The sequence below is a fragment of the Polypterus senegalus genome, chromosome 9 (genome assembly GCF_016835505.1).
Source record: "Polypterus senegalus isolate Bchr_013 chromosome 9, ASM1683550v1, whole genome shotgun sequence".
Classification (NCBI taxonomy): domain Eukaryota; kingdom Metazoa; phylum Chordata; class Cladistia; order Polypteriformes; family Polypteridae; genus Polypterus; species Polypterus senegalus.
The window spans coordinates 559,440-586,368 of NC_053162.1; the positions used below are offsets into that span (position 1 = coordinate 559,440).

At 53.5% G+C, this 26,929-nt stretch overlaps 1 protein-coding gene across 3 annotated transcripts; it reads right to left on the minus strand.

Annotated features, from left to right (window-relative positions):
- Nucleotides 1-5,739: 5,739 nt before the first annotated feature.
- Nucleotides 5,740-26,755, minus strand: st6galnac6 (ST6 (alpha-N-acetyl-neuraminyl-2,3-beta-galactosyl-1,3)-N-acetylgalactosaminide alpha-2,6-sialyltransferase 6). Of its 3 annotated transcripts, none has more exons than XM_039762560.1 (6): nucleotides 26,565-26,755; nucleotides 17,678-17,752; nucleotides 16,436-16,633; nucleotides 15,645-16,054; nucleotides 12,319-12,426; nucleotides 5,740-8,861 (listed from the first exon to the last, which is right to left on the minus strand). In XM_039762560.1, exons 2-6 carry the CDS (start codon nucleotides 17,699-17,701, stop codon nucleotides 8,675-8,677), a joined length of 927 nt encoding a protein of 308 aa, XP_039618494.1. In that variant the 5' UTR covers nucleotides 17,702-17,752; nucleotides 26,565-26,755; the 3' UTR covers nucleotides 5,740-8,674. The 3 variants fall into 3 exon arrangements, with proteins under 3 accessions (XP_039618494.1, XP_039618496.1, XP_039618497.1); XM_039762562.1 differs by lacking the exon at nucleotides 26,565-26,755 and adding an exon at nucleotides 19,802-20,197; XM_039762563.1 differs by lacking the exon at nucleotides 26,565-26,755 and adding an exon at nucleotides 18,566-18,905.
- Between the last annotated feature and the right edge of the window lie 174 nt (nucleotides 26,756-26,929).

Consider the following 26,929-nt stretch of genomic DNA (forward strand, 5'->3'; position numbering starts at 1 on the left):
TGTGCCAACAACCACAAACTGCCAGTGGCGAGGGACCCCATGGATTTCTCCAGAGATGTCCATCAGCAAATGGGTGCAATGGGGGTGGAGCCTGCCACTTACCAGACAGGTCCCTGTCAATGCCCGGCCACCATGCCAAGCCGTGACGTCCCTGTTTTAATTACAACACACCCAAGTGGCCCTCATGCGCCATTGACGACATACGAAACCCTCGTGCCACACAATGCCCATTCCAGCGGGAGAAGAGATGGCCCTTCAAGTCTGCAGTTCCTGGAGAGATGTGGTGGTCTCGAGGGGCACCTGCAGCATCTGGCATGTCCTACTTGGTCCAAGTCAGGAGAGCGAGCTGAGTGAGGCAGAAGGCCCTCCGTGAAAAGAGAGAAAAATCAAAGTCGGCCCGAATACCCCGAGCCCCCCGGTGTGAGCGTCAGAGGAGCAGAGGGGTGGGTGTCGCGTTGGTCGCGCTGGTCGCGCTGGTCGCTCGGCGGGTCCCCAGCTTCGGCCCCAGCAGGTGATGCAGGCGAGCGCTTACCTTTACAGCCTTCCATCATAAACGGAGACTCTGGACTGCGCTGAAGTGTCGCCGCGTCTGGGGACAGTGCGCTCGTGCGCCTCGCTAAGTGTCACAGTGTGTGCGCGCGCGCGCGCCTGTGTGTGTGTGTTCCTGAAATGGAAGCCCTTCTGTCCTGCGCTCTTTTGCACACACACACACACACACACACGCAAACGCCCACCCATCACCCGAACAGTCGCAAAATAAAAAGTGGACAAAGGAGCCCAAAAGGCCGACAGCACAGTCGGGCGGCGCGGTGGTTAGCGCTGCTGCCCCTCGAGTCTGTGGTTTGCGCTTCTCTCGCACTGCAGACGCCGAGTCCCGTGATGTTCAGGGGTTCGGCTGAGAAATACTGAAAGTCCATCAGAGGACGCCGATGTCCCCGCACCGACCGGAGAAGACAGCGCAATACGCGACGAGGTCTGCTCGGCCGGTCCGGCTCCGGGTCACCTTGAAGGGACTGCAGTTCCACAGAGGGACTTTCACGGGTGGCCTTGTCACGCCAGTCCAGCGCCCTGCGTGGAACCGAATTGCGCGGGTTTGTATTTAAAATGGGGTCACTCGGAGGCACCTTTGTCATCGCCTTGTACGTGTGTCGCAGCACTTCGAGCCTGTACTCAGGGAAAGGCGCTATACAGGAACAAACTGACTTGAGCTGATAAGGACCCACGGGGCACTTTGGGTCATCACGTACGAGGTGCAGGAGTGTCACCTGGAGTGTCGCCGAATTCAGCACCCAGGCCGGCGTTCATTTGAACCCCTGCAGGTGTCACCAACGAGGTCACCGCCCCGGGCCCAGGAGCCGGTCGGCCGTGGAGACTTTCGGGGTTTGAACCCTGATGCGATCAGAGGGCAGTGGACGGGACCGGCAGGTGAGCTCACTCGGCGGACTCGGACGATCCGCGCTTTTTGGAGCCGCCGGGCCGTCTCGTCGCCCGCTCCGTCGTTTTAAAAGTCCCTTAGCCTGAGCGACCGACCGACCGACCGACCGACCGACCGGGTACTCGTCACATGACTCCGTGGTTTAAGCCAACCGTGAAATCGAATTGAGATCGTTTATTTAACTCTTTGCTAACAATTATTAAACGAAAGGAAGTTCCCGTTCGATGAAGCGGTTTGATGATTTAATTGTTTAATTAAAAGTTAAATTAGTCATTCAAAGTAAAGGACATTTAAATGAAGTTGTTCGATCTCTGTTTAATTCTTTACGCTCGCTTGTTAACTCAGTTGTCTAACTCAGTTCTTCAATGAACGCCATTTATTACATGAAATCCCGTGTTAGACGGTTTAATAATCGGATCCACTGAAGTTTTAATGAAGCTGTGAACTGTTTAATGTTTGAAGTGAAACTCTCTTACAATTCACATTCAGTTGTTCACTTGTTAAGTTGTCGATTCAGCTTAAATGACGCGTTTAAAAGAAGTTGCTGAATGAATTCCGTTTCAATGAAGCGGTTCACGTGCTCAGTCGTTCGTTTCCTTTTCAGTTCAGGTCGTCGACTGCTGAGTTGTTTGCCCGCCTCGTCGTTCAGTCGGCTGATCTTTTACTTCACGTCTTCAGCTTCAAATTCGGTGACGCGGTGCGCTTGTCAAGTTTTTCATCCGACCGTCAAGTTCCGGTCCTCGGGGCCCCCCGGTAGTCCACACGACTCTGAAGGCCACCGTGACCCACCCCCACTTCTGGAGCTACAGGTGCCAATCCCCTCCGGCGCAGGCGAGTGACAGGAGGTGGCCTGAGTGACAAACATTTGCACCCAAATGAAGGCCAGGAAAGTCCGACAGACAGCAAAAGAAAACGCACAAAGGAGGAATGAGACAAGCGACGAGAGACGAATGTGACCCCAGTACAGGGTGGCGGTGACCGGCGATAATCCGAACGTCCTTGGGTGGCACCTTTTCCGCGACAATGGCTGAAGGTTACAAAGAGCGCAAACGAAGAAGACTCGAGCAGCCGAGTAACTCTGAGTACTAACGAGCAAGTGAGAAGCAGGTCAGGAAAAGGCGCTATATGAGAGGGAGAGAGAGAGCGCATGCGCCCACAGAGCGCCCTGCCGCTCCCAGCACAGAATCCCCCAGTACAGCATCCCCCAGTTGGCAGCCGAGCAGAGCCGGGTGACACCTCAGCACCAAACCAGTTCGAATGGAGAGGAACAGTGGGAGGCTTTTTACAGTGACAGCAGTGCCAGTCCTGTCACCAAGGCTAAATCACATGGAGACCATCACGAAAGGTGCCGCTTTTTATAATGTGGATAAGACTGTGTAAGGCGCTATATAAGTCTGAGAGATAGAGAGCTATCAAATAATGAAGGGCACAGCGCCGTAGTAAAAGGCGCTATATAAAGTAGACTGTGTGTGAATAAGACTTACAGAGTGAAAGGCGCTATATGAAAGCTAGATAAACAAATATGAAGGACAAAGATTGGCACGAAAGGCACCGTTTAGCAGAGACAAGAGTGCAAGACGCTATATGACAGACACACAGTGTACAGCAAACAAAATACGAACGCTTTGAAAGAGACCCTGTGCTGTAAGACAGTGCAAGGCGCTATATAAGGCAGATACGAAACACACTGCAGACCTCCACAGCACTGATAACACAGTGAAGTGCGCCATATAAAGCAGAAATGAAAGGCGCTATATCGCAATCATGACATTGACGAGGAACTCAGCAGGAATTAAAGAGTGAAAGGCAGCAGGTATGAAAGGCGCTATATAAGTGACACGATCGTGCCCTCCAGTGTCACAGCAGGCTCAGGTGGGAGGCGTACGTGTCCTGGGCAGTGGGCAGAAGGGAGTGGTTTACTAAAGTATGCCAGCGAGCCCAGGTGGGCGGAGTTGTGTCCGCTGAGCCATGCCAGGTGACCTGCAGTGGTCCGGCTGGCTGGCGCTGCCTCAGCTTGCTGTTTGTTTGTGTTTTTCTCTGGTGGCTCATTTCGTATTTGGGACTTTTGATGCCAGGCGGTGCCCTCCCTCTTCCTCTACCTCCTCCACCGCTACTGCAGGTCAATTAGAGGATTAGCAGGCTCATCTTTTACTTCTCTAAGGACTACTGAGATTATCCCAGCAGGCCATTGGCATTTGACATGGCAGCAGGCATGTCTCCGGGGCATCGTGTGTCATCAGCAGGCTGTTTTCCAAAGTACGCCATGTTACAATTGAGCAGTAAGTGCAGCCCCTGAAATGGAGGACGTGGCTGAGCCATGTGGAGATGACAGCGAGACTGACGAGATGCAGGGAGCTGTAAAGCACAGCACAGTGGGCGAGGGGCATCTGCAGGACCACTGCTGCACCAGGAGGAAGTGGAGACCACGGTGAGGGGCGGAGGGGCCGTCTCCAGAACAGCACCACCCCACATTGCGTTATGGGCATGGCTTGGGTGTGCTGCCACAGTTCTCCACTGGCACAGGCCAATGCCATGCCCCGTCAGCCCCTGTCACATGTCCAGGGATGACCCTGTTTGGTCCACACATCGCCTGCCACTTAGATCATCGTGGATGGGGTAGCCCGTTGTTCCCGATGCTGGGCCGCTACAGCAGGAGTTGGGAGTCACGGTCCCTCGATTCTTATACTGAGGTGACAATGAAGGCAGATGAAGTCAAGCGCTTCCAGCCAATGAGCAGCAGGCGAGGGGACTGTTACCGTAGCGATGTGGAGCTCATGGGACCTCTGGTCATAGCACTTCGCACTTCTGAAGACTCACTTCAAGGCCACACCCGGATGGCAGGAGCTACGGGCCACCGATGCCCACCCAGTGTAGGAGTGGCAGGCTGCAGATCCTGATGCTAAAGACGCTTCATGCTGTTCTTCAGAATTCGTTTGACGTGTGCTGATCAATGGCAGCCAATCCCAATGCAGTCCCTTGAGAGTCCAATTAAATGATATATAAGCTATATAACCCAGGCCACGCCCACCTGAGCCTGAAGCGCCACCCTTTACTTTGCTACTCACCCCTGGCCACGCCCATCTGTGTCTGAGGCTCCACCCCAATCCTTTTCTTAGTCTGTTATTCACCTCTGGCTCCTCCCATCTGCATCCCAGGCTCTACCCCTGGTCACATGCTATTTGTGTCTGAGGCTCCAGGACCCTCCTAACTTTGTAGGTCTGTGCCCAGGGCTTCCTTTCACACATTATTCACCCCTGGCCCCTCCTATCCGATACCCAAGGTTCTGCCCCAATCAAGTCCTATCTATGTCTAAAGCTCCACCCCCAGCCATTCCTTTAATCTGGCATTTGCCCTTGGCCCCGCCTATCGTATCTGAAGCTCCACCCCAGAACTTCCTTTCAGCACCCTAAAACCCACCTATCTGTGCCTGAAGCTCCGCCCCCAGGTCCAGGGCCGGATTAAGACCTTTAGAGGCCCTAAGCACTTAAAAGATTTTGGTGCCCCCATATATGTGAGCTGCACTCAACTCTCAGTGGTCGACTGAACGGGACAGCCGACATGATATATATACTTCTATACATGTTTGTCATTTTTAAATTTAATGTGGGAGCCCCCTTTTGTGGAACCTCATTCAGTTGTGCCATTGGCAATTATGCACACCATATGGTCCATGGTAAATCTGGCACTGGATAATGTCGGTGGTGCCAACCCCCACCCCCACTTCCCTTGATGCCCTAAGCACCTGCTTGTTTAGCTTAATGGTTAATTCTGCCCTGCCCAGCTCTCCCTATTGCCCGTCACCCTGGCCCCTCCTATCTGAATCTGCCACCATTCATTTCTAAATATGTAAATGATGGGCGGAGCTCAGTGAGTGACTTCACAAGCACGCAGAGTCTCGGAGTCACCCTGTGCCAGACTGCCTTCTGGGTGCCATTCACGTGTTCTCCTTGTCTCCCTCACAGCTCAAAGCCATGCATTGGACTTTCTCATCAGCTGTAAACGGGCCCATCATTGCCCATGACTGGCTGGCACCCCCACCTGCTGGAACAGAAAAAGACCCTGGAAGGTGGACCGTGCAATCAGAAACAGGACAAAGCATACGTGAAACTGGGAGGGTGACCCGCCATGGACTGGCATCCCATATATTGGGTTCTACCCTGTGCCACCTCCTCCTGCTCTGGTGCCCCATTAACCTCCATGTTCTTGGTGTGGAGTGGAGTGAGAGTTTAATGAAAGGTGGCTGGTGCCACAGAGTGGGCAAACCTCAAATGAGCCACGGCGGAGGGCAATAACACAAGGCACAGTGGTGGAAGCCTCAGGTGGCTTTATTGAGTCTCACAGCCCACGTCATGAAGCCGCCACTGGACGAATAACAAAGGCAGACTGGGCACGCTGAGCCGCCGAGGTACATAAACTCGTTAGAAAACAACTACAAAATAAAGCGCATGAAAAGACACAGCGTCAGTCACCCTCAATAAATCACAAAAGTACAAAATGCCCCCTCATCCTGAGCGGAGAGAGCGGGCAGGCAGGCAGGCAGGCGGGCATTGCTAGCGACCATTCTATGCAAGTCCCCATTATTGGCAGTGTTGGCGCCCACCGTGTGCTCCTTGCTGTTTGGTGAGAGGCTCGCCCACCAGCGAGTGACAAGTAAGGGAAACCTGGGACAGTGGTCACTTCTGCCACCATGACCCTATTGGCCCAACTGGTGGACTGGCAAGTGTGCGCTTTTGTTTTTCGCATGAGAAGTCTTCAGTGGCCAATCAAAGAAGTCAGCCATGCCCTCTTGAATGACCACCACTGCCCCGTGTAATTAATGGCTTTGTGGCGACCGGTAGCGAGCTTGAGGACAGTGACATGAACAGCAGAGTGAAGTCAGTAGACATGAAGATGGGCTGGCACTCGCATGTTGTCGCTGCTCTGTTGGCATTCGTGTATGAACTTTGACCTGTAAAGGGACCCTGCAGCGGTGCCACCACCAGCTTTTTGTCTGCTTCACCCTTCAGGCCAAATGCTTGTGCAGTTTTGGACACTTGAGGAGGTTGGACAGTCGGACGGCATGGATAGGCCAGAAAACTCAAGAAGAAAAAGGGTCTGAATGACAGAATGTGTCGGGGGTCCTGGACCCCTGCACCAGCCGCCTGTTCTTTAATGTGCTCAACATGTGAGGAGGCTGCTGGACTTTCTGGGATGGCCGTCACAATCCGCCAAAGTTCTGAGGAATTCATATGTTAATGAGCTGAAGAAAATCAGCTGGCATTCTGTGAGAGCAATCCCACCTCCCAACACAAAGCCCACCTGTGCCCGCTCTTCTGGGAAGAATACCAGTAAAGGAAATGGCGATCAAGGCACTATATACAGAGTAGTAATTGCGTACACCACAAGGCCTTTTCTCATCACCAGCCAAATAGTGGGCACACTGAAGGACAGCATGTGTGCCATGAAAGCGTGGCCAGTGTGATTGAATACTTTCAGGTGCATTTCTTGTAGCAGCAGCCGTGCCAGAACTCTGTTGGCTCAGAAGATAAACTGGCAGTTCAGGCAGCAGCCTACTATTCAGCAGGTCATATAGCGCCTTTCACATTTGCACCTGTGGCCTTCTGGATTCCTGCCCTGCTGCCCATCAGAGACTGTCAGAAATGGGCCTGAGCTCCACCCCAACCCAACCTTGTCCCCGCCCATCTGTTGATGTGGCCCCTCCCCCAAGTCACCCTGTGGCCAGCTATTCACCTCTGGCCCCACCCATCTGTTGCTCAGACTCCTCCCCCAGGTCACCCTATGGCCAGCTGTTCACCTCTTGCCCTGACCCCTCCCATCTTGTCTGAAGCCCCTCCCCAGGCCTTCCTTTATTCTGATATTTACTTTTGGTCTGGGCATGAGGGCCCCCCACTTTAGATTATTATTTACCGCTGGCACCCTATCCCTGTGTAAGCCCCTGCCCAATATTGACTCCTGGCTCCCCCAATTTGCATCCAAACCTTTGCCCCCTGGACACTCCTATCCTACCCTTGTCTGAAGCCCCGCCCTCCAAGGCCTTCCATTGGCTGTATGTAAAGCTCCACCTCCAGCCATTCCTATTTACTCCTCATGCCACCCTAATTACATACATGAGGAGTGGGGCTCTGATGGCCGCCCTGCTGCCCCAGCCTTGTGGCCCTTTACCTCTGCTGTGTCCCCCCTGGTGATTCTTGTCACTTTCACTTGTTTTCATTTCTGTGATGTTTGTCACTGATGGGGTCCTGCGCTCGCCTGCTCTTTGCCTGTCGTTTGGTTTTTGTGATAATGACAGATCAGCAGATGTCAGTAGTCTGTCCACGTGAAAATAAGGACCCTGTCTGTCTGTCCTGCCATGTCTGTGGTTCACGCCAGCACTGAGGGGCTGCGCTGCCCACCCTTGCACTTCAGGCTGGACTCCATGAATGTCAGCCTCCCCCTGCTGCTCCTCTTTCCCCCCCAATGTCCCCAACTGGCCTCAAGCATATTTGGCAGTGACGGTCCTGTCAGATATCATTCAGTTAATTGATCATCTACGCAGGGCTGGTGAAGGGGCGCTATATAAAACTAAATGGACATCAGGACAGGACCCCTAGAGGGATGAGTGGGTGGTGAAATGGCGGGCTTTACGGAGGCTCGACCCCACACAGCGTTCACTGCCCTGGCCGCCTCTAGTGGCCTGGCTCACGAGTGATGTCGCGCAGCTCTGCTGGCACACCCTTGGTCGTGGTCTTCATTTAGGTGTTGTGACACAGTGACGCCCTTCACCCGGGAGTGACATGCAGACAAAAGGCCACACTACCATGAGCCCCTAAAAGTGTGCCAGCACACAGGACTTGTGCGCCAGCTTGTTCTCATTCAGTGTGTAGCAAAACAATCAGGGGTGTGCTGTGACATGTCATGATGTGCAGTGGCATTTTGCAGAACACGTAGTCTTCCCTAAAGTGGCCAGACCCGTCACCTGTGGCATGGACTGAAAAGATGGCGAGTGGCAGCACCCTTCCAAACAGCAAGAACACGCTCGGGCACACTTGGTCCTCAGCTGTGTGACAGCACACGGTAGCCCTTCGGCTGGACCGCCCCATGCTGTCGAGCACATCTCTTGCCGCTTCTTCAGGCTGGCACCTTTCTGGCAGTCGTGGTTCATCAAGAGCTGGACAGGACAGCACAGTGAGGCCTTCCTGGCACTTCACCTCAGGGAGATGCCCCCTTCCCAGGGCACTGGGATTCAGTCCGTCTTGGCACTCACCACCGAGGGTTGGAGAAGGTGATGTTGTAGAGCTTGGCCCAGCGAGCAAACACCTGCTTCTCGGTGATAAAGCGGTGGTGATTGCCCCGGCGCCCTCGCTCGTTCTGGATGTAGGTGGTACATTCGTCAGGCCCCTTGGGCTCGTAGTAGTGGTAGGGCCGCTTCTTGGGCTGTGGCCTGGAGCTGGAAGACACGAAGGATGGCAGTGGTTAGTCAGGTCGAGTGGTGATGGACTGTGACCAGGTGGCCATCTGTGGACCGACTACTCAATGCATGTGGCCAGGTGGGACCAGGAGGAGGCAGCATAACCTCAGGAAGCACTAACAGAGTGCCACCCGAGCAGTCCTCTCAAGTCACTTGGGCGCCTTGTCTGCCTATCCAGCCCAAAATACCAACCAGCCGAGCCCATGCCCTCTGATCTCCACGGTCCTTGAGTTGCCTTTGCTCCAAACCCAAAGTCTGACATGAGACTTGGCTTTGTGATATACCTGGCAACGAGATAATGAAATGCCAAGATAGCAGGACACCGACAGATGCCATGTGGAGCAGCGGAGTGGCACAGCAGTTAGCACTGCCACCTCGCAGATTCAGGACCCTGGGTTCAAATGTCTGGGCCTGGCCGCTGGCAGTTCTAAATTAGCCCCTTTATCGGGTCAACATGTGTGTGTGTGTGTGTGTGTAAGTGGGACCTGTGATGGACTGGCACCCTGCCTTGTGCCCAGTGCCGTGAATTGAGAAAGCCGCTCTGTGTTACCCACCAGGCCTCCTGTGACCATCTTCTGTGATCTCCAAATGGCTGTGGGGACCCTTGTGCCACCCTGGATCATTTAAGGTAGTCCTTTGAAATGCCACATGTCCTCTGGCCAGCCTAAGCGTCGGACTCCTGGAGGCCACTCGTCTCACTGCACGCTTGTCCTTGTGGCATCAGAGGTGCAGGGCCTGGCAGTCGGTCAGTCTCAGGTCACCAGACGACTTCAGGGGACGGCTCAAGTACTGAGCCCCATGGACGTCACATGGGTGCCCATTCAGTCTGACACTGTCTGCACACGTCACTGAGTCACCCACTGGCCCTTACCCACACAGAATGGGGGTCTCTATGGCCCCACCACTGCAACCAAGAGGAGCTGCAGCATGGATGTCTATGGACTGACCACCAAGGCCCATCACCTGGACTTTAGTTTAGTGTGTGCTCAAGTGGAGGACCACTCAGGACTCAGTGAGTGACTCGGAGGCTGGCACGCTGCCCTCATCCTCAGGGCATACAGTGTATATAGTCTATATGTACAGTGTATATACAGTCTATAGTGATGGCCGTCACGGGTTCACCTGGTGGCTCGGTGAGGATAAGTCAGCTCAATGAGAATGGAACCAGTTGGGCTCCAGTGGCAGGTGACTTCCTTTTCTACAAGCAAATGGTACAAAAATGAATGAAGAAGGAAGTGACCCGAGAAGAAACCTTCAAAGGACAAGCAGGGCAGAATACCTGGGGACAGTCATGGCATCTGAAGAGGGGCAACAGCGCCCATTACTGCCTAAGTGAGCGGCGTCTTTATAGCTGATATGCTAACATTGTTATAAATGGTGGAACAATTTAGAGGAGAGAAGGCCATCTGGACCAAGAAACTCCCCGATCCTAAAAGAACTCAAGACATTCAAAGTCCTGCTGTCCACCAGACCACCTGGCGCGTTATTCCACGAGTCTGTGGTTCACATTGTGCCAGGGCAACCATTTAGGTCACAAGATGTTGGCTACCTTAAATGAGCTACTGTGGTTCAATGGGGGCATGATCCGCATGTCAGGGTGGTCATCAGTGGGGCACTGGGCTGGTAGATGGGCACGGCAGTGTTACGTTTAGGATGGGCTCGGCCTTACAGTGCCTCCTAGAGGGTCAGTCAGGAGTCACAGCTGGGATCGAGTTTGGAACAAAGGCCAAACTCCAAGAGAGGGGCGGAGACCCCACTGTGACTGATGCCAGTCTGGCCCCTCACTAGAGATGGCAGCGCAGCAATCTACGATGGAGGAAGAAACATTCAAACAACATGGCTGAGATGAGGGCATTCGGCCCAACCAGCCCGCCAGTCCCATTCTCCAGATTTCTTTAATTTGTGAAGGTCCAGCACACCACTTGGTCACTTACTCCACACACACACACACACACACACACACACACACACTCCTCTGCAGCACTGGTGCAAATCCCACCTTTACGGAGTGACAGTCTGTGCCCCGTGTTGCTGTTTAAGAGTTTGAGTCACCTGATGAGCTCCTGTCCTCATTTTAGGAACTTCAGTCGCCCGTCCTGTTAGTCCCTATTTGGGTCACCTCCTCCACACGTCACCTTCAGAGCAGGTCACCCACCTGAAGCTGAGCACACTTGGGCCTGGCCATGACTTGGAGGAGGAGGAGGAGGAGGAGGAGGTGTGGGTGATGCCAGCAGCGGGTGCTGACCCTGTGGGTTGAGTTTGGATGCCAGTGCAGTAAACATGGGCACTGACTGCCCTTCAGATGTAAAAGCGAGGACCTGGCACCTCTGGGCATCTTTCACAAACAGTAGGATGTACCCTGGCATCCGGGCTAAATGCCTGGTCTTTCTGGCCCCCCTAATCCTCCCTTAACTCCCTTATGGCTGATGTGTGCTGAGCATCCTGGCACAAGCGTCATCCAGGTGATGGTGCACATTGTGGTGGCTCCTCACTGTGCTGAAAGGCGCTATATACAAGTAGCCAATGACTGAATGTGCACTTCCTCATCTCCGTTAGCCGCTCGTCGCTGCTTCGTCTTTCAAGGACACCAAAACTGCACACTCACACCCATCAGGGCGCTATGCCAGCACCTACCATCTTATTAGCCTTCTTAGTGACTTCTGGCCACCACGGCCCCCCATCGTGTATTCCACTCTAATCAGCCCGAGCCTGTCGTCGTGTAAATCTTAATGTCAACTTGCAAAATGGAGAGCAGTAAAGTGACAAGGCCTCAGCTGTCCACTCTGACAGGGTGGGACCACCAGGAGGGTCTCCCCTCTGAGACGGCACTTCCACTTCTCGCCATTCAAAAGTGCCAGGGATAAAAAGAAATCGGTTCAAGTCCTCCTCCGTCCCCATCTCAGAAAGTTGTGCTTTAGGAGACACCGACAGGCAGTGCCATCCTTGGTCAGGTCTCCTCGTTGGCCTCGTTTCTGCTCATCAGGACCCCTGCAAAGTTCACGTCTGAAGGTGGACCTCCGTAGCTTCGACGTGCTTTCTGCTCTTGGTGTCAGTAAACTTGAGTTGACTTGAACAGAGGGTGGCACGGTGGCACAGTGGCTGGCACTGCTGCCTGGAGCAAGTGCTCCCTGTGTCCACACGGGTCTCCTCCCAAAGACATGCAGATTAGGCTACCCTGGCATGTGTGTGTGTTCACCTGGCGATGGACTGGCATCCTGTCCAGGTGTTGTTCCTGCCTTGTGCCAATGAGGTTAGGAAGGTGCGTGGATGGACAAATGGCTGACTTGAGCTGGCAAGTGCGGTGATGCAGGCCAGCAAGGGGACGCGGTCAGGGCCTCGCCTGAATATCAAGGGGAAGGCAGTGGGGGGTCTCACTGGCCACTACAGACCCCATGGCCTAAAGGGGGCACCATAACGCAGTGCATCTGGCCCGTACCTGCAGTAGTAGGGCGGCACCATCCCGTAGACTTGAATGCTGTCACACAACTCGATGGCGATCACCATGGTGAACCAGCCCGTGCTGAGCCAGGAGCGCGACTTCTCCCTAAAAACAAACACGAGATAAAAATAAGAACGCTGTTAGACCACTAGAACGAGAGAGAAGGGAAGGGTCCCAGACATGACGAATAAGGGGCGCGGGACCACCACAAAGGAGTCTGTCCTCAAGAGGCTGGCTCCAACTGCCACCTGCAGGCCCTTCAGCAGGCAAGAAAAGTTCCAGAATATACCAAGGGAGAGAAAAACAGAAAACCACCCACACAGTAATCTTTATAAATGACCAACAATAAGGGCAAAACTAGGGGTCTGCCTGAAAAGAAATCCAAAGCTGACAAAGCAAAGAACAAAATCCAAGACCACAAGCAGTGGTCCGAAAAACAGAAACAGCTGCAAGAAAACACAACTTGCGGGGACTCCACAGCCTCACAGCTCCTCTGCTGGCTTTGTCATCAGTTAGGGGAGGGGCCAGCGGCAGTGACATCCGAGCGGCCCCGCCTCCCGAGGCCACACCCACAGAAATTTGGGCTCAACAGAAACACCAAAGGGACAGTCGAGGTGAAGGCGATGGCCGAGCTCGATGGCCGAGTCTGTCACAACAAGAGAGCCCCAGCCCTGCCTGAAGTGCGCAGGGACAGTGACGACCGCCTTCTCTGCTCACAGCTCGGATTTTTGACTTCCAGGTCTCCAGTCTAATGTTGCTGAGCCACAGTGCTTGGACCCCCAGATGGATTTTGTGCTCTCCCTGTGCCGTTCTGACCCCCGGCTTGGCCGACATCTCTGTCCTGCCCTGGTGCGAGGGGCTCAGGCTGCGTCACGATTTGCACTCTTGGCCCCTCAGTTGAGGTCTCGCTGGCTACCCGCCGATGTGAAGACGCACAGGTGGACCTCTGACCGTACATCTGAACTCCAAGGTCCCGTCCAAAAGCATCCAAACATTTCTCAGGAATTTCTCTCGTTGAAGTTCCCCAAACAGACAGTAAAGTGGTCTCCACAGGGGTCTCCTCTTGAGCGTGGGACACAGCAGACGGGAGGGTGTGACAACAGTGACAGAAACAGGCCATTCCACCCAGCAAGCCCACCATTCCTATGCCAAGTCGAGCCTGAAAGCTTCCCAGCTTCCCGTCCGCCACCCTAGTTTGTCTCCTGGGGTCTCCACACGTCTGGGGTTCTTTGTCTTTCCAACGTTTAATGTGTAAAATTTGCCCTCCCTGAGTTCCCACCGGGGTCCCCGTCTCGTGGTTGAAGAATTCATTAGAATTAGAGTAACCGCTGGGACCCCCAGGACTGACCCTCTTCATAGTCTGAACCCCCCCGGTCCTGTCATCTCTTCAACCTCCTCATTGGCTCTCCGTGGTCCTGATCTTCTCTGGACTTCCTCTTGGGCTGCGCTGCTGCGTCCCTTTTGTAACATGGAGACCCCAAGTTCACGCCGATGAGGGGGGCTGAAGTGTAACCTCCTCTGATCTGAGCCAAAGCCGACACGTAGGGGGCGCTGCAGAGCCCCACATCCTAGCACATTGACAGACCCTTCACCGTTGTCACCGTCTTGTGTTGCAGCCCGGAGCTAAAATCGTTTAGTTCATCGAGTAACACGCGAGACCCCAGAAGGACAACACGAAAAAACACAACTTCAAAATCAAAAACGCATTCTGACCCTCTGCTACGACACTGGAGGTCTGACTCAGGTGAGCGTCAATGAGATGTTTGGGGGGTCACCTGAGGTCAGATCAGCTGAGGCACACAGACTTCTATAGAGGGTCCAGCAGGTGACGATGGACAAGCCATCAGGCTGAAGGAGCTTAGAGATAGGACTGTGGAAGGCTACGAACTAACCTCCCAAGGGTGGTCACAGTGGTCTACAAATCCATAGATGGAGGACATTTGGAACAACCAACCACAACTCCTCCTAGAGCTGCCTGACCAGCCCAACAGAGCAATCAGGGCCTCGGGAAGACAGGCGGCCAAAAACCCAACAGCCACTGTGGCTGAGCACCAGACAGCCTGGGTGGAGATGGTGGAAACTTCTAGATGGGCAACCATCACTCAACCTCATGAGAGTGGCCAAATGGTACATGAAGATCCCACCTGGGCTGGATGGGCATCCCGGCCAGAAGAGGGGATGGTTCCTTACCCAGACGGGAGGTTCCTGACAGGCAGATAGGCATCCCAGCTGGGGAGAAGAAAGGGATCAGACCCTGGAGAAAGGACCAGGAGGGATGGACGGACAGCCCACTGGAAGGGAAAGACGTCGCTGGGGGCTTTTTACTCCCCCATCACGCTAGATGGCAGCATCCCCGGATATCAGTGCCCAGTAGGAAGCCAGCAGGGCATGCTGAGAAATGTAGTCTGGCAGAGTGTGTTCGTGTTGGGGTTTGGGGACGCTGACGCCCCTGATTTCCATCACAGGAGTTTGCAAGAAGGCACCAAAAGGACCCTCAGACTGTGAGAACCAAAAACCTCTGGTCTGATGAGACCCACGTGGAACTGCTTGGCCTCAATTCCACATGTCACGTCTGACCCAGTGTCCCTCGGGGACAAGACGGGGTCAAGGGAACGAGAGAGACCCTTAACGAGAACCTGCTCAGAGCAGTCTGGACCTCAGCCGGGACTGAAGGGTCTCAAAGCAAAGACGACATGGGAGTGGGTGGCACTGGGATGACTCTGTGCATGTCCTTGAGTGGCCCACCCAGAGCCTGGACTTGAACATCTCAGGGGAGACCTGACAAGAGCCACCCACCGGTGGTCTCTGTCCATTCTGACACAACTTGAGGGAATCTGCAGAAAAGAATGGCAGTCCCCCAATTCAAACCCAAGAAGCCCCCCAGGCTGCAATGGCGGCCAAAGGGGCTGCAGCTGAGGCCCGAGACAGTCGTGCCGGTGCCAGATTTCAGTTTTTGATTTGTAATAAATCTGCAAAATTCCCCCCGTCCTGCTCTCCTTCGCTTTGTCATTCTGGGGTCCCGAGTGTTACCTGATGAGGCTGTAATACCAGAATGTGACAATGGTGACAGTCCACCACGACCCCCAGGACCCCCTCATAAGGTTCAGACCTCCCATCAGGTATTCACATTTCCACCTTTTCAAACCCCCTCCTGTCGACTACAGAACAAAGACCACCAAGGAGAAGAAAGACCGAGCTGTGGTCGATGCCAGCGTGTCAGAGGCCCCCGGCTGGTGACGGGCACGTGGCAGTAACCTCAGCCTGCCCACGTCCACCCAGAAGACCCCTGCCACTCAAGTGCTCACGTAACCCGGGGTACCCACCTGTCTCGGCCCGTCTCCTTGTGGAAGAGCTCGTCGAAGCGCTGCATTCTCGTGGGGGCCACGATGAAGGCCGACAGGTTTGGAAAGGCCATGCCAACCTTCTGCAGGAGCCTGAAGAGGGTGCCCTTGGCTTCCCGGCCAATCTTGGAGGGGGGTCCCCAGAAGATAAGGATGGCATCAGGCGTTTTGTTGAGAAATTCCTGGGGCCGTCGGATGACGCGGTAAACGCTGGAGTGCGCCACGACACGCACAGTGCTGCGATTGCCCACGTCCTTCTCGTAGCCCGTCGTGGGCGCGTCGTTCATGCGGATCACGCACTCCGCCTGGTCGATCTTCGGGCCCATGTTGCTGCTTAGCAGGTGGCTTGAGCTCGTCACCAGCGCACATCGCCCACAATGGAGCTGCATCGTCTGGGAAAACGAAGACAGAAAACGTCACCAAGGGGTGGTCTGGGGCAGCGACCCTCAAGGGCAGCCTGAACATCGCTGTAAGTTCTGCCAAGGCAGGGCCTGGAAATGAAGCTCCGAAAATGAAAACTGTAATAACGTGCAGCGCTCAATAAAAATGAAAGTCAAACCCCAAGTCGGCGGCATATGCAGGAACCTGCAGTGATGCCCTCTTAAGTACCCACATGCCATGTGTGTCACAGGGTGACCTGAGGTGGACTGGCACACCATCCTATGATGGACCCACCCAGTTCACAGCTTCAGCAATGGCCAGGCTAGTGCCACCTGACAAATCCAAACCACCAGGAAGGGGCTCGAGACAGAGAGGACCCCTTTGCCACTTGCCTTGTTTCCATAGACCGGAAGGTAGCCATTGCCATCTGCCCACTGCTTTAGATTGGATGTGCGGCCATGGAGGTGATAGCCCAGGGCGCCCTTCAGCGGGATGTAGCGGAAGCTTTCATTGCCACTGTTGGAGCTGTAGAGGATGAGGAGCGTCATCACAAGGAAGATGGCACCGAAAATTGCCATCTTCTGGCCGGGCTGCACTCGGGATGGGAGGAGAAGAAGAGCAAATTAGAGACACAAGCCTGAAGTGGGCATTGGGGAAATGACTGCTGGCACACATTACTGAAGAAGACTGGATGGAAAAAAATGAGAAACCAAGAGAGGAGGTGCAGCGGGCAAGGCTGAGGTTTACACATGAGGGCAGTCCGTGGGCAGCACAATCAGAGCACCATGGAGGGTCATGGCGGACCACCCCAGTCAGACATCAGCCTTTGAGGGACCAATGGCTGCAGGTGGTCAGTGTGACCGTGTGACTTAAAGGTAATCTAATGCACCTTAATAAAAGGTACCCGGGCATCACCTCAGTGCCCTCCATTCATCCCCTCATCCTGAATCCTCGATCTGACAAAGCTCAGCATCAGCTTTGTGGTGGGAGTCTCGACACTTTGAACCCGCTCCCCCAAATTCTAACAGGCAGCAACGAGATGGGAACCCCATGCCCCAATGCCAGCCATCTCCCCCTGAATGCCCATTCTGCTTCATACCACAGGAACACTCGCCATTGAACCACACATGAAGCTGCCAATATTCACGCTTTCATCTCTGATTGACCACCTCTATTGACACCAGTGGGCTTCACTGCACTGCTGACTGATTCTGTGTAGGCTCCCCTGGCATCGGAGAGACTGTGCCCCCACAGATGGGCACTCCATGTAGGGTTTCTTCATGCACTCCTCATACAGGGTCACCTTATTTGTGTTTCTTTTCTAAACTGGCTGTGAAAGGTGCTATACAACAGAGAGACCACCCTAGTGCCCCAGTGCCACACACCCAGCTTACTAAGCAGTCTTTGATAGTTGGTGCCCGACTGCCTTGCCACCTGCCAGCCCGACCCTCACTGTGCTCAGCTCTGATGTCTTGTGGGTTCAAACCGTGGCCCCCTCTGCCTGCCCATTCCTTGGCTCTGCTCTGCCCGTTTCTGAACACACACCCTGCTTGTGCCCGTCTGGTCCTGCAGCTCTGTGTGCTACTCACTCAATGGCCGTTTCATGCCCGATGTATGCCTGCCATCATGCTTACCTTATTCTTGCTTGTGTTGCCCATCCCGTGCAGTCCTCCAGGATCTTCACCCCTTCTGCGTGGTGGGCTTCATTCCTGTGAAACAAAAGGTGACCTCGGCTTAGAAAGACTTGAGAGTAAAGTCAGCTGTCACACTTGCCACCCTCACACGGGGTGTCACCGCGCCGTCACCCAGTCAGGTGACTCTCAACACAAGCAAACCTGTAAAGCACTTCAGGATGGTGGGCACTACGGAAACAGAAGGCGCTTGGTAAGAAATGTTCACAATGACGGTGGGCACTAGACTGACCCCTCGTGTGACCCTCAGAGTCCTTCTTGGCTCAGAGTGCAGAAACACAGAAATAAACACCTTGGGTGGCATCACTGTGGAAAGGCGCCTCATGAAAGCACATGGCAGCCAGTCCAGTCCCCCTCACTAGTCCTTGCTTGAGTGTCAATGTGGCACTTCACCAGCCTAAGGTCACATTGTAGCGTCACAAATGTACTGTGCCCTGAGAAGGCATCTCTCTGAAAGGCGCTATATGGCTGACACGCGTCCTCAACAAGGACTGAGACAAATCCTGTTGAAGCCATTTGTGATTTTAAAATGGAGGTCCGCAAACATCCAACCACCACCTGCGCCAACCCACCTTACAGTGGAGGAGCCGCTCCTGGTCTGGACGAAAGGGGCACAGAACGCTGCGAGGTGGCTGCATGCGAACGACGCAAAGTGCCCACCGAGCCAGCAGAGGGCAGCACTGAGAGCGTCTCAGGCCAATGCGACGTGAGCTGACTGCGAGTCAAGGGCATATAACGGGCGCTTGGGCGACACTCACCAGGCTATAAAGTGCCATGCAGTCCTGTGTCGCGGACAGGCGCTGACAGGGACACCCCCGACGACCTCCTCACCTCGTCACTCAGCTGTTTCCCATTGAACGCGCCCTCGTCCGACATCCCTCCTCTGACGGGGTCCCGGGGGTCTACCGACTGACATGTCAGTCAGAGATGACTCCGCCCACAGTGACGGCGACGAACTTTGTGTTTCTCTTCTTTGTCACAGCGAGCTGACGGATCCGCAGAAAAGAGCGTCAAGTGGCGCAGCAGTCAGCGGACGTCTGGTGTTCAGGGTGGTGTGTCAGTGTTGAAGGTGGGCGAGAACAACCAGGAACGTCCCTCCGCTCCTTCAAACGTCGTAAGCGAAATGAGACTCGTCTAGAGGTCGCCCGATCCATGTTTGGGGGTCTGTGTTACTGCTAACGTCTCCACTGTACGCAGGCGCAAAGATCACGAGGAAAAAAAAAAAGTCGGAGTCCGTGCCCTCCCGCGCCGAGACCCCCCAGTGCCAATAAAATCCAACCACCTATTTGTTGTGACGTCCCACCCGGTTGGGACGGGACATGAAGTTCAAACTCTGAACTGGACTGAAGGGATTTCAGATTTCAAACCACACTGCTGATCAGACATAAAAAAAAAAAACGATTTAAACATTAGAAGCGCATAAGAAAAATGAAAAGACAAGCTGCGCCTTATTAGACGGACAGACGGGTAGAAATGAAAGGCACTATATGATAGATAGATAGATAGATAGATAGATAGATAGATAGATAGATAGATAGATAGATAGATAGATAGATAGATAGATGAAAGGCGCTATAAAATGAGTTCCCATGTCCAGGCCTTCATAAATCGTCCAAAAATGGCGGCTTCAGTTTCTGTTTTCTGACAGGCCGGAGGGTTTGGGCAGGACCTTCGTAAGTAGTGACACCTGCCAGGTGATCTCAACCTCATTATTACGCGTCGCTTCATGAGGGCATCATGAAATAAAAATGCAATTCCATTGTCACCAGTTTTTAAAGGGGCTGGTGACGGTGGTCACCAATACACTGGCAGAGCATGTCGTGAAAGAGACTGCGACATCTACCGTCCAGTTACATCCTTCTGCCGGGGGTCACTGACGAGCTTCAAACCCCCGGTAACTCCTCGAGTCCTGCCACCTTACCGAGTGGGATTTGATTTGCTGAAGCTGACGGCGACATCAGGACAGATTCGCGCAGACACACTCGGCCTCTTTGTGTGACCTCCGAGCTGTACGGTAATCCCCCTCAATATAGCGCCTTTTACCGCGGGTCCAAGCCGCCCCCTTACCTGGCAAAGCGGCCTCCTCCGCCTGCTCCCGTTATACGACGCTTCTGACCCACGTCGTGTCGGCTTTCGGATAAAAGAGGGGCGGGCAAAGAGTTCTGGGAATCCCAGCGACCAAAAGTGTCCATCTGGCATCCATCTGCCACTGATAGCGACACAGAGGGGGGCGAATGGGGGGAGTGAGGGGTTGCTGTGGGTTTCTTCTTCTGTGGGTTGCTTGTAGCGCAGACTCGGAGACCACGGAGGACCCCTCGTTAGACTCGACCGGGCGTCTCGCGGTGCCTTTAAAGGGACAAATCGGGCATCACTTGGGGGCTTTCAGGACAAACACCTCCCACGAACTATCAGCGGCACGAGGGACCTGCGCGGAAGTCGGCAGTAGAGCGGGCTGGGGGGCGGGGCTGAGCGGGGTCACGTGGTCCAGAAAGCGGAACAAAAAAATAAACAAGAGAACACGTAATTAAAAATGAATTGAATTAATAATAAAAAGTCAAACAAAGAAATACACCAATAATAATAATAATAATAATAATAAGGGAATTAACTACCGGAACGAGCAGAAGTGCGACTGATAACAGTAATACTTCACAAAAGTCACGTATGGAGGAGATACACGGAATGAGAATACATGCGAATAAATACAAATAAAATTAAATCAAAGAAATACTAAGAGTCTGCTTAAGAAATAAAAGAAAACCAACAAAGAAATAAATAAAAAACAACGTGATTAATAAAAATACAATTCCTAATCAAAGGAGTCTGCAGAAGTTCACAAACATAATAAGCAGTGAAAAGGCAGAAACAAATATGCGCTACACAGAGAAAGAAATCTATAAAATATAAAGTCATTTAAAACGAAAAAAGAGTCCGCTACTGATCTAAACAAAAGGAATCCATGAAAACAGAACTCGTCAAAAGGAGACAAAGGACTACGAAGAATCACACAAGTGGATTGATAAAGAAGTCCGCTGCACAAATGAGTGGGCACAACGAGTGGCATCAGACGCATGGCAGCCTGGGCACACAGTTGCCTAAATCTCACTTGTGGCCAAGGGTAGAGAGGGGCCCGACCTTTCAGAATGACAAGCATGCCAATGTGGCACCATAGCTGGCAGCTTGTCCCCTCGTCGATGGCCTCCCTGTATGAGGTACTGATGGCTACAGCAGGTCCAGGTGCCCCGGCCATGAAGCACAGCACCCTGAATTTTAAAGCCACACTAAGACACAACACTTTACGGCTCAAGGATCAGCGCGGCACGCAAGGCGCTATATAACTCCCAGTGGAGTCCCAGTGGAGTGAAGTGAGAACGCTGCAGACACACACGTGGGTGGCGCTGCTCGCTAGGGTGACCAAGTGGCTCTCATGCCTTCTGGCATGGCGCACACTCACAGACACGCACTCCTCATTCCCGATTGTCACGGGCGCACCGGGAGTGCGGCGTGTAAAGCGCCCAACAGATCAGGTGACTTACTTCGGAGCCGACGAGGGGCTGCTGAGTCTCGCCAGCAGATTCAGAACAGGAGGTACGGACTGAGGCTGTCCACTCGGCTCTTACGTGAAGTGCCACACGGTCCCTTAAATCAACGCCGGGCTCTCGATGTGCTTGACACCCAGAAAACGGCAGAGCCCTTCAAAAAAAAAACCAAATAAATAAATAAATAAAACGAGACTTGACGACGGCCACAGAGCGACATCAGGACAGACCCAAACTCCAGAGCAGGCTGCGGCCTACACAGATGACGAAGGGCCCGCAGGTCACATGACACGAGAAAGCCAAAGAACAATCAATCAAAGCCAAATCAAAAAAAATAAAAGAACAGAAACCTGCACGGCGGGTAAAGCCGCTGCGAGGGCCTAACAAGGGCACTTAAAGACGAGACGAGGTCTTCAGTTTGCTCATATAGTGCCTTTCATACACGAGGAGCCTGAAGGGCGGCCCATTCATACCAGTCCGCCACGAGATTTCTGCCAGCCTTCACTCCCAAGACCACCCCAAATAAACACCTAAAAGCACCACTTGCACTCTCTCTACCACTCTGTGCCAGGATGTGCCCGCGGGGTCCTCACAAGTCCTCCTCTGCTGCAGTTGTCAGGCGGCCACCAGTCAGAGTCTTCTAGTGCCCTCCTCAAAGTGGCATGCCACACGTGGCACCCCTGAATTCACCACAGGGCACTGCGGTGGTCTGGGTCACCACCCTTGGCAAGTCATGTGAACTGCCCACCATGAAAGGCAGGAGCGTAGGTGGCTGAAATTGATCAAAGTGGCTTTCATTTGTGGCACAACAATTGAAAAATATGAGGAAAAAGCAAAAGGAGCGACCTATAAATGACATCGAGAACACAAAAGTGTGGCGTCATCAATGAGAAACAGGACGGGATAATCCGCTAACCACTGAAGAAATGATAAAAAGACAAGAAAAGGTAGCCAGTCAAGCTGTCCATAATGCAGAAATCGCAGCAGTGCCCGTCTTTGAGATGGCACCGCTGCCCACCCGCTCATTAAGTTGGGGCTCTCGTTTGGCCTCCGGACGCTGTGACCGCTGACTTTTGGACATTTGCTTATGTATTTTTGTGTTGGGTGACACAAACTTTGTATCGAGAGGGACACACGGTGGCAGTGGGCAGACCAGGGAAAGCAAAGGTCTGGAGAGTGGCAGGCCACATGGGCACAACTAGAAAGGGCTGGGACCAACACAAATATGGCACCCAGTAGGACAGACGGGCAGAAGGTTTCTGATGGGAAGGCATAACAATGGAAGGATGGCCAGGTTGTGGACACTCCCCGGCTGGGACGTCTTGTTATGCCCATCCATAATGAGAGTGGGAAGCCGGGAGCAGTTCACCCCCCAGACTAACAGGTGGCAGTGTTGTTCCTCACATGTCATCCCAGTTTGGACACCCGCAGGGCTGCATGGGAATTGGGGTCCAGAGGTGCAGCCCTGTAGGGGTCCTTGGGGTAGGATAGACGTGGTGTTGCCTGCTTTCTGTATGACCCGGAAGTGCTTCCAACAAGCCAAGGCGTGTCACTGAAAAGGAGGCCACGGCCACACCTCGGGGACTCTGAGTCGGGTGTAGGAGAGGCGAGAAAGAGAATGAACATTTGATCTGCTTAAGTGTCTTCTATCAAAAAGTCTTAGAAGTGGGACTTGTGTCTCTGTTTGGGACTCGGTGGCGCCCCCCACTGTTCGCAAGAGCAAACCACAAAGTCACAGTTCCTAGTGTCAGACTCAATGTGTCACCCAAAGTCGAGGTCACCTCACTGAACTTGAGAGCCAATGAAGCAAAGCTGCCCGCCCCACGATTTGCTGTTGGAGATTTTAATCCGCAATCTCGGACGCAGTCTTCAGACCCGCCATGACTGGTGGTCTCTTTTTACACAACCAGCACGTCTGCTCTGGGTGTTCCCACCTAAGCAGTTCAGTTCCCCTGGAAGGTCTTGTTAACAAAAGTCTTTTTGTCTTGAGACGGGGGGCACCATTTTAGAGCGATCGTGCAGTGGTGTCACCCGGACGTCACCTGAGCGACCCTACACAGGTCACGGTGTGCATTTCAAGACCATTTTGGTGACCTACTAGAACTTCCCTTCATGTCAATTGTGAACGAGGTGTTGGGCCGGACAACACGCTGCTTCAGTTCTGACTCCGGGTTCTCATCTCCTGCTCCTTTTCATTAAACACGGACAATGCCACCTGATGTCACACGTCACACGTCTCTCTACCGGACCGAAAAATGAACCCAAAATGGCAGCACCCATAAAATCCCTGAAGGTGTGATGGAAAATATTTGAACACTGTGATGGTTGGCAGCTGGCGCCAGTACCCGGCTGGGACACCTCTGTAATGGAAGGACGGGGGGAGATGATCTCCCCCAAACTGCTATTTGACAGCCCCCCTGGGGTGCAACAGGGCGATATGGGACTTGGTATTGGTCGGCTCAGCCCTGTTGGGTCCCAAGGATGCCACCAGGGGGAGCTTTGGCCTCTGCCAGACCTCTGTAACGAGACACCTGGAATACTCCCGGGGTGCAGTTTAAAAAGGGGCCAGTCGGGAGGAAGAGGACGAAGATGACCTGTGGAGGAGTGGAGGCCAAGAAGACAGGGAGATGTTGAGGATGAGGATGAGGGGGGAGAAGAAGAAGAAGAAGAGCGCTGTGCTGCATTGCACCTTAGGTGCTTAATTGTATGGTGCTTGCTGCTGGCGAGCGACGAAGAAGCAGATAAAAGTGTGTCTTGTGCCCGATCTCGTGTTCGGGGCGGCTGGCACCCCTGGTGGTCACAACACCAATAAAACAACGTTATCCATAAAAGTCAACCAGGGAATCGGATTGTGCCCCCTCAAAGCGCCAACCAGCAGTCAGGCCAGTCCAAACTTTACCAAGAAACAAGACCAACACAACTAAAGCAAACCCACGTGAGAGGACTACCAGTGGGAGCCGTCACAAGACAAAGGGACAAATCAGAACCGTCACCGACAGCCCGACACTTCAAAATCTGCGTCTTTTTATTTTGAACCCAAAATGTGGCCGACGGCTGCTTGGCGCTGCCATCTTTTAGAACAGCACTGAGGTGACGTCATGCGTCACACCCATACAACTGAGGCGTTGAAATGCGAAACGGTGACAATGACAAAGAGAGAAAGCTGAGAGAACAGATGGAGCTGGAAGTGCAGGACCAAAGTCAAAGGTCAGAGGTCCGCGTCTGAGCTCCTGGCTGGGCTTCACGTCGGTGACGTTTGGCGTCTCATGGAGTCTCTGGCGTATGTTGATGGTGTTTGGGTCACTTTGGTCTGCTTATGGAAGCTGCTGGTTTGCGGTGTTTGGTGGGTCGTCCCCCGCCCCCCCAGTTTTGAAGGCTGCTGGGAGTTTGCGCACATCTCGCTGGTTTATTGGATTTCTGCACTTGGGACCCTCTGCTGTGTTTTGACGATTCTTTGGATTGGACTTGCTGGTGTTGCTTTGCCTTCTGCATTAACAAAGGGACCAGTGAGGACTTGCTGCTTGAATCCGTGAACTCAGACAACCTGGCACAGGGTGATTGATGGGTCACCACCTCAGGGGTCAGGAGATGGATCACAAAAACAAAAAGGACCCCATAAAGTGCAAAACCTCCAAATCGAGGGGACATTTGGCATGAAGCATAAAGGCCAGCGTCGTGCACATGATGGCTGTGCGGGTTTCGGGGTCTTTGGTATGTGACTTTAGGTGGCTGCTCTTGGTTCATGTGGGACAGAAGATGGCCTTTCTTATTGAGTCACCTCAAGACAGTCACACCAAGCGTGCTCAGGTAGACCGTTGTTATCCCAGAAGAACATTTGTTTGGAGCAGGACAGCAAAAAAAAGTATGACAAACTATGACAGCCATTGTTACAATCAGAGGTGACTGTGACTGTCCAGAGCCGAGTCGTGGGGCAGCTGGCGCCAATCCTGGTATGCATTGGGCACAAGGCAGGAACAACACCTGGACAGGACGCCAATTCATCTCAGACCTGAAAATGCCAATGGAATTAACCAAAGCTCTCAAATCTGCAGCTCCTCACATTGAGGAACCCAAATCTGAAACCTGCTGGCCACAAGTGAAGCTTTGGAAGCCAAGGAAGGTCTGACGGTCAAGCCGAGTCAGCCTGCTGCCCACCGTGCGTTTTGCTGCTGACTTCAGGGCCATTCGGGCACTTTCTGTTCTGTACCAATTTGTTCAGCATGGCAGTCAAAAGTCACCTTTGTCACAGTGTGTCCCTTAATATTTGCATTGCTCCCTCCGCCATCCTTGTATAGCCCCTCATCGTCCAAGCTTGCATACTCAGAGTATGTGACACCTAAATCTTAAAACACAGGCTGTGACACCCCTGCTTTGTGTCCCCTTATATGGGTCACGTCACTTGCATACGTGCACTCGCTTATCGATCCCAGTCGGTCACTGCAGCTGCTCCACCACTGCCTTACGTAACAATCCACGACCCTCCAGCTGGCCTGCAGGTGATCCCTTTGGTGGTTTGTGCCACCCAACGTGGCTCTTTTTATTGGGACACGTCGTAAAGTAGGCCACGACAATCAAACTGGTTTCCTTATGATGCAGATTTTTTTTTTTTTTTTCGCTACTCGATTCGTTCCGCTGGACCACCAGGACGCCCCCCGCTATCGCTCGTTCGGGGCGTATCATGGCGAAGCAGATAAGCACTTGTGATCGTGGTCAGGGCACATGGAGGTTCTGTAAAAGACGCCCGCGACCCCCGAACTGGGCCAGTCGAGACCCCTGTGTACCCAAACTGGTTAACTGAGCGAGCAGACCCAGTAAATGTCGTGCTATTTATACCTCAGCCGGACGAGCAGCTTTGTAACTTGAGGAGCGCAGCAGAGAGGCCACAGCAGCGACCCCAGCGGGGGGCGAACCCGTCCTGCGCTTCGTGGAAGTGCCGGTCATGGAGGCGGGCGGATCGATGGGCTTCATTAAGGCAAATGCCGTCGAATCGATCCGCACGACGTGCCATGCTGATTGATGTTAACGTCGGCACAGCACGCGCTTCTCCTTCACATTTACATCTTAAAGCGCGCGGTGCCGCCACTGGCTAAGAGGGGCGCTATATAAAATAAAGATTCTCTGACGGCCGGTCAGCTGCCCGTACGAAACTGTTTTTGATAATCCAATAATCCAAGGGCCACCTTTAAAGCAGTGCAGCGGGGTGCCGGCCGCCACCCGTTATCGATCCATCTATAGATTAATAGATAGATGGACGCGCCCCCGCTGCAGTCACGACGCACGCGCACACATACCGTTACAACAGCTCGCGTCTCCCTGCCGTTAGTCGCCTGCAGAGCCCACGTCGATTTTTCCGCAGCATCTCTCCGTCCCAAGTCGGATGCACGCCACCCATGCTGATGATTTGACAGTGGCGAAGCTCGGGGATCTCAAATGTCGCAGCGCTCCGTCCCGCTGTGCTCAGCTCTCCTCTTACTCGCGGGAGACCCCGCCCACTGGTGACGGCCGCCTTCACGCTGGGTCCTAGAGCCCGTCTAGAGCAGAGAATGAAGAAGCTGATTGGCCAACCCGAGTCCTTCATAATAAGTGGGGGACGTGGGCTCGAGAGACGAGTGGCGCTGCGTATAGCGCTGAACTGACTCAGACAGCCTCCGGGACG

Bases quoted from the DNA above. Each gene is read 5' to 3' on its own strand.
- st6galnac6 (XM_039762560.1), bottom strand. From the start codon at position 17,701: ATGGGCAACACAAGCAAGAATAAG. The intron at 16,055-16,435 runs GCAAGTGGCAAA...TCGTTTTCCCAG, and splicing joins TTCCGGTCTATGGAAACAAG to ACGATGCAGCTCCATTGTGG. The intron at 12,427-15,644 runs GTGGGTACCCCG...GTTTGTTTTTAG, and splicing joins AAGGAGACGGGCCGAGACAG to GGAGAAGTCGCGCTCCTGGC.